Source organism: Diabrotica undecimpunctata, chromosome 1 (assembly GCF_040954645.1).
Source record: "Diabrotica undecimpunctata isolate CICGRU chromosome 1, icDiaUnde3, whole genome shotgun sequence".
NCBI classification, from domain to species: Eukaryota; Metazoa; Arthropoda; class Insecta; order Coleoptera; family Chrysomelidae; genus Diabrotica; species Diabrotica undecimpunctata.
Genome location: NC_092803.1, coordinates 43246521 through 43258959, shown reverse-complemented (window position 1 = coordinate 43258959; position 12439 = coordinate 43246521). Strand labels below are relative to the sequence as shown.

The 12439-nt window shown below is 34.4% G+C and overlaps 1 protein-coding gene across 1 annotated transcript in view; it reads right to left on the bottom strand.

Moving 5' to 3' along the window:
* Positions 1 to 933, bottom strand: part of Bcat (Branched chain amino acid transaminase) — a 70019-nt gene extending 69086 nt beyond the window's left edge. Inside the window, exon 1 of the mRNA XM_072541889.1 lies at positions 463 to 933. Coding sequence (XP_072397990.1) covers positions 463 to 486 — 24 coding nt within the window. The 5' untranslated portion in view covers positions 487 to 933. The remainder of the gene's footprint in view (positions 1 to 462) is intronic.
* Positions 934 to 12439: the final 11506 nt, after the last annotated feature.

Genomic DNA, 12439 nt, shown 5'->3' with positions numbered 1-12439 from the left:
TCAACGCTTTAGAGATCTTATTCCATATCCATACTGTCATATTCAACTTTAATTTTATTTTTCTAAAAGTTTCTAGGTTTGTGCATACAATAATACACCAAGTAGCGTTATACAGCATACTAGCGATAAAAGATATTCAATAATGTAAATTATCTAAAATTAAACAACCACTAGCAAATAAATAAATAAATATCTGGTAGTATAAGTAAACAATAAATATTATTAAATTAAATTTTTCTTTAAATTATGCATTTTAGCATCCACACTACCTCCTTGGAATTACATTAATATTTTTCCCTTACAGATGTACCTACCTCAAAATATACTTTAAATATAAAAAGAATAAATGAATCTACAAATCAAAGAAGTTGTAAATATTGACAAACAATTAGAATTCCTTAAATTCCTTAAACTAATTAAAGAAGAACAAAAAGTAGTAAAAATACTATATATATATTTTACCTGTTTTGATGAAATAACGGCCATCTTTTCCAAATTTGGAAATAGTAAAAAGCGATAAAACACTAAAAATAGTCACTTTTTTGATAGCACTTAATAATCTACTGGGTATCCTCTTCAACCTGCCTAAACTGTCTTCGCACCAACGAAACGATTAGTTAAATAAAAAAGTCCGTTTATCTCTCAGTTGATTTTGAAATACTGCCGCCTATACTCCGGCTTGGATTTATATAGATATTGTTCAAAGCGTACTGGATGTTATCTTTTTTTTTTTCAAAACACCAGCGAGTAGATCGTGTGATGCAACTGGAAATGGTAAAAGCTCGAGGACGTAGAATAGCAATCGTATTGGTATTGTTATTCGGGCTTGAGTTTATTTCGATGTGAAACTGTTTAATGTTGAAATATGATAATGGGGGATCACGACCTTTCCGATACATTATCCTTATCGTCGTTAAGGAGTATCTCGCACCGCAGGTCTTTGCTTTGCTATTACACTCAGTAGGAACAAGAAATGTCACACCATTTAATACTAATTTGGTTTTTATTAGCGTTTTTTTAGTTAATCAGTTTTTGGAACTATTGGTAATTGTATAAGTATTTAGCACTAGGCACGTATTGTATGCTTATGTCAGAATTAATATAAACAGCTTGTATTCTACATCATGTTTTGCTAATATTGATTTATCTTCATTGATAAACATTACTTCTCTTGTTCTTGTATTGAGACACAGTTTTTTCTATTCTGTCATCCTAGCCGTTGTTATGTTGGTGCCTCGTTTTAATATTCTTCATCGGTGGTTTCCCTGTTTATCTTCTCTTTTAAGGTTTATTGGTTTTTTCATCTTCTTCTTCTTTTTATTAGACATATCTCTGTCTTTTTTTCAATGTACCTCCAGTAAGTTGTCGTTTCGATCGTTTTCGTGGTCTTCCTAGGATCGTCTGCATATTGAGAAACCGTCTCTTTCCGTCTTATTACTTTATTTGTTATCATTCGGCTTATTGGATCATTCTTTTCATTATTTTTCATGATCATTCATTGATGTTCTCCACCTTGCATGTACGTCGTATATATGTACTTGTAGCTCTGCCCTATATTTGTGTTTTCATCTCTGCTGTTTCTAACATTATTTTTGCCCTTTCTATCCGGTCGTGTTTCTGTCGCGTATGTCATTATTGGTCTGCTGACTGTTTTGTAAATTCTGTCTTTCATTTCTTTCCCGATATTTTTGTTTCTCTCTATTGTTTCATTCAGACAACCTGCGGCTCTGTCTGCTCTATTTACTTAATCTTCCACTTCTGTTTCAAGCTTTCTATAGCTAGATAATGTGAATCCTAGATATTTAAACTGTTATAACCATGCATTTGGTCTTTTTTGGGGAGATTAACATGTTAAATTTTCTGGCGGTTATATTAAATTGGTGCAGCATACGTTGTAAATCATGTTCACTTTGAGAGAGTAGTATTGCGTCGTCTGTATAGCAGATTATTTTAAGTTGTTTTTCTCCCATTTGGTATCCTTTTTTAGTTCTTACTTTTTTATTATTTCATCCATAACCAGCTGGAACAATAGAGGAGTCATGAAATCTCCCTGTCCTATCCCATGGCCAGCTTCAATAGGATCAGCTACTTCTTCTTCTACTTTTACTATTATTGTGTTGTTTTGGTAGATATTTTCAATCATTTCGATTATTCCTAAAGGTATCTCCCTTGCGTACAATAAGTGGACAACGTCCCTTAATTTGGACCGGTCAAATGAATTCTTAAGATCCACGAAACAGATATGCCGGTTTGTTGTATTCTAATGATTTCTCTTGCACTTGCCTCATTATAAATATAGCGTCGGTGCACGATCTTCCCGACATAAAACCTTGTGGTCCTTCTGCTAGTGTTATAATTTCATTCAGTTGATTTGTTATCACTTTGGTTGTTAATTTTAGTGTTGGATTTAATAAATTAATTCCTCTGTAATTTTCCGGGTTCGATTTGTCTCCATTTTTGAAGAGAGGTACTAGGATGCTTGATTTCCATTTTTGAGGAATTCTGTTTTGTTCTATTATTTTTGGAATGGTTTTTCTCCTAAAATACAGTCCTCCGTACTTTAGGAGTTCGTTCGATATTCTGTCCTCTCCTGGTGATTTTCTGTTATTTAATTTCCTTAATGCTTCCTTTACCTCGTTCTCCTCCATATTTATTTCTTCGCTTCTCGTCACCTCTGGTGTTGGTGGTTCATTATCGTCACATTTAGCAAATAGGGATCGAAGGTAGTTTGCCCATGTTTCCTTCTGAGTGTGTTTCGTTTTTATTAGTTCATTTATCTCTTTTCTTTGTCCTCTGATCATTCGTGTTCCATTTGTTTTGAGAAGCTCTGCCAGTGTTCCCTTTTTATTTGTCTAACTGAAGTATTCGTTTAATTTCAGATTCATTTATAGTTGTAGGCCTATTGTGTTTGTTGTGTTCTGTATTGTAAAAAGGCTTTCTTCTTTTCTTCACATTTTGTTTTCACTTCTTCTCTAAACCATGGGGTTTTCTTTTTTGATATGTTTATGTTTGTTACTTTCCTATCTTCGAGTGACTCTGTTGTTGCGTTAATTTGGTTGCTTTTGAATATTTCATTACCAGCAATCTTCTCTGATATTCTTTTTCTGTATAAGTATTCTGTCGATTACGTATTGAGTCCTTCGACTCTGATTTTTGTTTGTGTTGGCGCCGCTCTCTTAGGTGAAAAGTATTTCATGATGATTCTTAATTTACATAATACTAGGCTATGGTCGCTACCTACATCTGCTGAGTTGAGTCATCTTACGTCGATTATTTTTGATGGATGTATATATCTGTTGATTATAACGTAATCTATCATATATATTTGTCCACGGGTGTTATTGAATGTATATTTGTGTTGGTCTTTTTGGTCATAAAATGAGTTGTTTATTCTAAGTTCGTTATTCCTGCAGAAGTTTATCATCAGTTCTCCATTTTCATTTTTAATATTCTCGTTACGTTGTTGCAATTCGTCATAAAACGTTTCCCTTGTTGTTTGAGGCTTGTTATTTTCTGGGCCGTATACTTCGATGATGTTCAGGTCTTCCTTCTCCATTCTTATCTTTGCTGTTACAATCCTTTCAGATATGTATGTATATTGACACCCTTTGATGTGATTTTGGTACCTTTGGTGTATTAGTAAGGCAACACCTTCTTTGGCCCTGTTTTCGTTTGCTACTCTACTGTAGATTAGTATGTATTCACCTAATTTTGATTGTCCTTTTCCTTTCTTTTTTGTTTCCTGTAGGGCGCAACTGTCTACTAGTTTCTCTTTCAGCACTTGGGAAATTTTCTCATCTGGGTTTTGGATATTTTTCGCTTGTCCTTATTTCTTGCCGTGGTCATCTTCATAGTATCAATCCTGTTCTGAGGCTGTACATTGTTTCTTTGAGCAATAGTCGTTTTACGAACCACAGAGGTATTCAATCCACCCCGCAATTACTCCAGGCAGTGTTATTGCTTTGTTCAATACAATAATTTAAGAAGACAGACCAGTCTATAATATTTCACTGACTGACTCAATGTTCATTTTGAGGGATAGGTTAGGTAAAGCTTCATTTCGAAAGGAATGAACAAGAGAGTACCCGTTTAGGATCGTTGAATCCTCTTCAGGCTGGAGTTGAATGTATTTGTGTTGGACGAAAGCAAAACAGATCGAAAAACCAACTGGGGCAGTGGTGTTTTTCTGGTAGAGCATATTGGAGGCTATTGAGATGGAGTCACTATTCGAATCAGAGGCGAAAGGGTTGTCTGGATGTGGTGTTCTTTCCAAAAAAATGTATGTTTTTTGAGCTAAATGCGACATAGTCATGTCTTTAGTTGCTATTGTTCGTGTAGTCGTTTTTACATCTCCACCCAACTTCAAAACTAGTGTATTGCACTAAAATTTTGTTATTGGGTGTATTAGCTAACGGCCAGGCCTCGTCAGCTTTCGAGAGGTGACTTGTCGTAGGTGGCCCAGTGTGAATGTGTGTGTGTTAGCCTGACAGTGATGGACGCTACGCTCCAAGTAACCGGCACTGTTGTCTGCCGGGGGTCCCAGCGACGAGTATGCTTCGGTAGCAGAAAAAGGACCCCTTTCACTGTCAGGCTAGTGTGAGTGTGTTTTGTGTGAATATGTTTGAGTGTGGAGGAAGGAGGTACAGTAGGCCTCCTTAGTTGCTGTTGTGTGTCACAGGGCTTTTGTGACTTCAAGGCAAGCAAGTCTTTGCACCTTGCTTAGTTAGCCACTAACCCATATGTAATTTTTGGTTTACCGCTATGTTAGAAATTCAATATAATAGGGCCGTAGAATGGGATCAATAGGATCACTTTTCAATTTTGTTATTGTGTATCTTGCTAAGTGATAGATGCAAAATTTTGGTATGTATATATACCATATGGTATGTATGATGAAAACATCAGTTAATATCTGGACTATTCATTTTTGATGCAAAAATATTATATCCTGTCCAGTGGCGTGCTAGTAATTTTTTTTATTCACTTGATCCACCTGCCACCCCAATGGCAGGTGAATAGGATCAGACAAGATTTATAATGTTTATTCATATTCACCTTACCTTGGGGTAAATATAATCACCAAATTTCGTTAACTATGAGTAAAAAACGCTAAAAACATTTGGTTAGGTTATAATTATATTTAAAAACAAGATTAAATTCGAAAATTTATTATCAACACTATTTGCTAATAGTCTATAGGTATATAACAATTAAGTATATTTCTTATATTTATAATAGCCCTGCAAATTAATCTTAAATCTAAATAGTCCCTTCCATGTCGTTCGGGAGATTCTAGCTTTCCTTCAATTTGCTGGAATGAAAACTCGTACTCATCTTTTACATCCGGAAATTTATAAACATAACCAGAATAATATTTGCTAGTTTTATCACAACTTCACAACTTGTGCGACATAAAATCTATTGAAAGACCTGGATGAGTCTGCTTTATTGACATTGTTGGAATAAGGTAAATTGATCAGTAACCAGTCATCAATATTGATATCTTCTCTATTTACAGGATGCAAACCATTAGAAACAGATTTTTGGCAAAATGTGTTTGAGATGGTCATTTTGGTCAAATAGGGGCTCTACATTTTCTTCCTCATATTCAGACATGGGATCCGTATTAAAATATGAATTAATAAATTGTTTATATCGTCTTCTTGAGTTTTATTTCCTGGACCTTCTTCCGATAGCATATATAACCCACGACTAACATTCAATAGCAATATGCCATTGAATTATATTGTTAGAACCAACCCTAGCAATTATATTGTTAGAACAGTTAGCGTCAATAGATTCAAGTAGCTTTTTTAGTAAGCTGTGAAGGATTTTTTTTGGAATGCTACATTCCTTGCTTCCTGGTCCCATTTTATACATTTAGACGATTTTTCTCCATGCAACCTTCAATGGTTCAAAAAAAGCAACATCTAATGGTTGCGTCAAGTGAGTGATTTTTTTATCGATTCCACTGTGAGATGAGATGATCGAAGTTGTCGCCTATTAATACCTTTTTTCCAGGTAATTTTTTCAGGTATGGTATCGCAATGAAATGTACCTAATTCTCGAAACAGTAGGTATCGAATCATCCAGATTTTCTACGATTGTACCTAGTATGAGATGGTCCACCAGTAGTCCAATAATCATTGTAGAATCAGCAAACATGATCGATGTGGACGATTTATTGTGATTTATAATACGTTCTTGATACTTACATCCCCTCTTGGCAATTATCTTTTTTCGACCTGGATCATCGAAAGGTTTGTTTCGTCCTAATTTACGATATTCGTAGCGGGAATGCCTTCTAATTCTGCAGACAAACGTTCAAAATATTCTGTAATAGTTCCCGTCGTAACCTTCAATCTCTACTCTGAAAGAATAGTTAGCGAAGCTTTGCACGAAAGTGAAAAAGGCATTCTACTAAACGGGTACCAGTTACACAACATTATATATGCAGATGACACCACAGTATTTGCGAACAACCTAGAAAATCTTATTAAGTCCTTATGAATATAATTATTACAGTCAACAATATGGACTCAAAGATAAACGTAAAGATGACAAAGCTCATGATAATTAACAAGAAAAAGAAATCAGAAGGTTAACTATACGTCAACCAAACCTTAGTAGAAAGAGTGACGCACTACAACTACCTCGGCACCATAATTAATGAAAAATGGACCAACAACCAGGCCTCATCGGAAAAGCTAGATCGACCTTCAACCGGCTGAGGGCCTTCTTCAAGAGCCACAACCTCTCTCTTGGTATAAAAGTAAGAATGCTGCGGTGCTACGTTTTCTGTTCTTTTTACGGTGTTAAATTGTGGACCTTGAACGACGATATGTGCAGGAGATTGGAAGCATTTGACATGTGGCTATATTGGAGAATACTTAAGATTCCTTGGACTGACCGAGTCATAAATGAGGAGATCCTGAGAAGAAGGAATAAGAACTGAGAGGTACTGACCATTATCAAATCTCGGAAAGCTGCAGTACTTCGGACACATTAGGCGAAATGAATCCAGATATGCCTTCCTACAAGCCATCCTTCAAAGAAAATAATTTGGAAAACAAGGTCCAGGAAGAAGAACATCTTGGTTAAAGAACCCCAAAACCTTATTTTCACTTCGGAAATCATTCTTGTTACATTAATAGAATAAATTTCTTCAAAACGAGCTTCATAACACTAGTTCAGGCGGAAAAGATAGAACAATATTTTTAAATAAGTATCTTCATTATCAAAAATGATTTGAACACATTTCATCAAAATTTCATTACTAAATAATTTTATTATCTCGCCGATATTTTGTACATGAATTATGTTCCCCGTATTTGATTCAGAATTAGGTTTTAATGATAGCCATTATGTGCCAGCGTTATTTGCTATAACAGGTCTTAATATTGACGTATATATCTGATTAGAGAATGCCAAAATTTTCCATTGTATTTATATTTTGTTAAAAGGAATCTTAATGTAGTGAGTAACGAAGAGTTAGTTGGTACGTTTAATTTAATATCAAAAATAAAAGCACAGTAAAATTGTTTTAGAGAATTAAATATAACTTTAGCCATTTTACTAACAATATTCATATTTGGTATTCTGTTCTTTCATTTTTACTAAGTTAATTTTTACTTGTAATGTACCCATTAATTATAATACCGAAATATTCTAAGTCATAACTAATGCATCGGCTGTAATATTATTTTTTATTTAAAACATTACATCGATATCAACCGCGAATATATAAACATAAACATAAAAAGATAGTATAGTACATTCATTTAGCAAATTCCCATCTGTAAATATGAGCACGTGTTGATATTCGCCGTCTCATTCGTCAAGAGGCTATTAAATATAATTTATTACCTTAAGCCAGACAGATTCTTATGTTACAGATCCAAACTTGCCAGCATTTTAAATTCAAATTGTATCGTGTTGATTTTTAAGTTAATATATTATGTTATATTTATGTTATAGTTATTGTTAAGTTATTTACTGGTCGTGTTATTTTTTAGAGTTTAGTTTAATTGTAATATAATGATTAAATTTCAAGAAATTCTTACACTAACAGATTCAAAAGTAAATATTTTTAAAAATCATATGATACACATCAGTACGACCCTGTTTGGCTTTCACGTGCTTATATTGACAATTGGGAATTTGTAAAATGAATACGGTTTAGGTCTATATAAACATAAATCTTTTAAATAATCTAATGTTCGGTGTTTGTACTCAAGGTGGTTTGGATATCATCTGAGATTTCATATTTTCTTTATTTTTCTTCGTAGTACTGTCAGTCCATCAAAATATATGTCAAAGTAGCCTGGGGAGCATTGGGGCTCGGAGGAGTGGTCCCTGGTTTACTCCGATCAATGAATTAGTATTATTCTCGTCACCTCAATGAAGAAGACTTAATTCTTTAATGCACTTTAATGCACGAATCGGAACTTAAAAATAGTTCCAGGAGTAAAACAAAGATTTAATGAAAACCGTGTCAACGCAAATCGAGAACTCATGGCTAATACATCTGCTTTTAACGAACTGAGGATCAATAATACATTTTTCGACCATAAGCTCCAGCATAAATATACATTTTAAAACTCCAGGGGGCACAAATCTATTATTGATTTTATAGTCAAATAATAAGTAAAATTTTATAGTTAAATCACCGAGGAAAAATTCAATGTAGAATCACTGTGGAACGATTCTACGAGAGAAATGTACCAAAGGAGGCTAGCACAGAAGAAACAGCTTAAACAAATAGACGACATCGAATATATAAACGTGAGCTGGGAGAAAATTAAAAGCAACATTGAATAAACAGCAACAGAAGCTCTTGGAAAACGCAAAGTCATACTGAACAAAAGAAACAACAACAATACACCATGGTTCAGAAAAATAATAAAAGAGAAATGTAAAGAGAAACGAGAGGCCTACACGAAGTACAAAACATCAAATACTCCAAAATCCCGAGACACCTATAGAAGAATACGAAATGAAATAAAGCACTTGGTAAGAAGAACAAAAAATGAACAGTGGGAACAGTTTACAAAAAGGATGGGAAACGACTTCTACGGTACACAAAAACAAATATGGAGATTCATAAGAAACCAACAGAAAGAAATGGCAGAATTGAAGGAATACAATAACATACTAGCAAACGAATGGGAAAGATACTTGACGGAACTGTTTAAAGGAAAGGAAAATAATAATCAACACAATAACGTACCTGAATTACGACACGAAATAGAAATCAGTTTTCAGGAAGTAGAGATAGCCATAAATTCACTCAAAAATATAAACTCACCAGGACCAGACGGAATAGCCAACGAGCTTCTAAAACACGGAGGAAAAAGTATAACCCTAGAGATGACAAAACTTATACAAAAACTAATACTTCACTGCAAGATACCAGACGCATGGAGAAACAGCATAATGATACCAATGTTTAAGAAAGGAGATAAAGAAGACCCAAACAATTATTAGAGGTATAAATGTACTGAACACCGTACTTAAGTTTACCACAAAAGTCCTAACCAACAAAATCAATAAACTATCAACTTTATCAGACGAATAATAAGAATTCAGATCCGGAAGATCCTGCATAGACGCCGTATTTGTACTAAGACAAATCACAGAAAAGGCCATCGAGTACAATAAACCAACACATCTGTTTTATAGACCTGACAAAGGGTTTCGATCGCATCCAAGTCGAAGACGTCTTACACCTACTGTATAAAAGAAACATACCAATCAATATTATACAAACCATCGAAAACATCTACTTCCATAATAGAATACAGGCAAAGATAAATGGAAAACTAACAAAGTGTATACCAGTACAAAGCGGAGTCAGACAGGGTGACTCGTTAAGCCCACTTCTCTTTAATATAATATTGGACGAAATAATACAAACAGTACGTAAAGGTTATGGTTACAGAATGGGGAACAAAGAAATCCAAATATTATGTTATGCAGAACACGCCGCATTAATCGCCGAGACAGAAGACGAGCTCCAAAGATTAACACACATCTTCAATGCAACAGCCAAGAAATACAATATGATAATATCATCAGAAAAAATCAAATATATGTCAACATCTAAATACCCACTACGATGTAAAATCGAAATTGATGGGAAAATAATAAAGCAGGAAGCAAAGTTTAGACATCTGGGAATATATATAACTAATTACGGAGATGTTGAAGAATAAGTACGACAACAAAGTTTAAAAGCAAGTAAAGCGGCGGGATCTCTTGATGGAAGAACAAACACCTAAAGACCGTATGACCGTATGATATAACAAAAAATGGATAGTGTCATACAAGCGTATAGTTCTTATATCAGAAACGATACAAGAATTTGTGTCCGCTGTAGTTTGTTGTACAAGAAATGCGCCAATTTGTTTTGTGCGCAAAAACGTAAAACTTCTGTCATAATGGCGGCTGGAGGAGAACTTTGATATACAATTAGACCAAGCAGACATCAGAGAAAAGTGCCCACCATAACTCGATGGTGCCCACCAACAATAACCAAGATTAAAACAGCAGTAGCCAAATTGAAAAACAATAAATCACAGGGATTGGATCAAATAGCATCGGAACTACTGAAAGTAGGAGAAGATGTATTACTAAAAACAAATCCATAACCGCTTTAAAAATTCGTGATGAGTTTAAAGATTATCTTATATCTCCAAATAAGGGAGTAGAATTTCAAGAGCATGCCATTCAAACACATAATTTGTAAAAAAAAACAAATAAATTATTACAACCAAATTATTTATTATTTCTGTCTTCCATTACAGCCTGTTGAGTATCTTGAAAAATTGTGGTTTCCAATTTAGTTTTAATATTGGAGCATTTTATTTCTTTCATTTTTGAACCACAGTATTTTAAAAAATAATCAGTAGCATCTGGCTTGGGGTCCTTAGGTACTGCAGTTCTATTTTTACATGTGTCAAAATTTCGACCAATCATGTGCCGAATCACATACAATTTCCGGTAAAAAGAACTTGCATAGTGTCATACAGAGCACAAATGTACGTGCAAGAAACGATACAAGAAAACATAAAAACCTTTCTATATCAGAATCGATATAAGAAATGATACAAGAAAATGCCTAGTGTCATACGGCCTTAAGACAAAACACAAAAACAAGAATGTGTAAAGCAGCAATTAGACCTATATTAACATACACGGCGGAGACAAGACCCAACACATCTAACACGAGACGACTACTAGAAACAACACAGATGAAAATACTTCAACGAGCATCAGGGAAAAGTCTGTTGGATAGGGAGAGGAGCGAAAACATAAGAAGAGCATGCAATATAGAAGACATAAATGGATGGGTGACAAAACGGAAACATGAGTGGACTTTTTCCTGCTTGCTTGACGTCAACAGTAGACAAGTTTCTGCAGGTTGGAAAGATTCGGCCTTTGACGTTTTACTGCTTCTTATTTTTATTTTTCGTTTTATTTTCCTCTTCTACTTCTGTTTCGTATACTGTCTTGATTGTTTTAAAATCGCGGTTTGAGGCATCGCACGGTAAATTATCATTAATTAGATCAATATTCACATAAGAAAAATAAATAAGAGCACGTTTAAATAACTATTTGGACTTACCTTCATTGTCCTCGTTATAGTTGTTTTTTTTTTTCACTTTCCTAACTACTGCTTGGCACTCCACTAATGTAATTCTCACGATTTCCGCACTTTGTTGTGTCACTAATCTCTAAATGGTTTATTTTTGCATTCTACACCACTGTAAATGGCTTTTCGTTTAAGAAACCTCCAAGAGGTTTACCGTTTATCGACACTAACACCTTGTTTGCTACCTGCACTGAGTGAAATTCACTACCTGCACCCTTAGTAGCACGTGGGCCTATCTCAGAGGCTAGGCCAAGACTAACATTTAAAGGGTTTAAGAAATTCTTGGCATAAGCATGTATACAATTCCCTTTAACATGGTTTTTTATCGACTGTGTAGCCAGAAAATAAAGCGCAATATGCCAAAAATCCAAATACTTACATTTTTTGTCAATTTCGGAGATGGTAGATTTTTGAGTATAGCAGAATTAATACGTATATATTCAAAAAGTGAGAGGAAGTTAAAGGAAAATTAATCAACTGCTGTCAAAGAAAATGTGAAGCTGATGAATTAAGAGTAAAAATCGCCATGTAAGATAGATCGAATTGTGTGGTCGAAAAAAAAATCGATGTGTGTTGATGGAAATGGGAAGCCAGGCTAGGCTAATTCTGTCAGAACAAAAAATTGGCAATCTTTAATACATCATTTAAACTGCCTTTCAGACGCCTTAATGAAAATATCCCTTAGATTCACCTAACTATATAGTGAGGAACCAAATAAACTATACTACTCGAAAAATATTATCGGAATAGCATATTAAATGTAGTGTAACAACATATCCTAGGGCG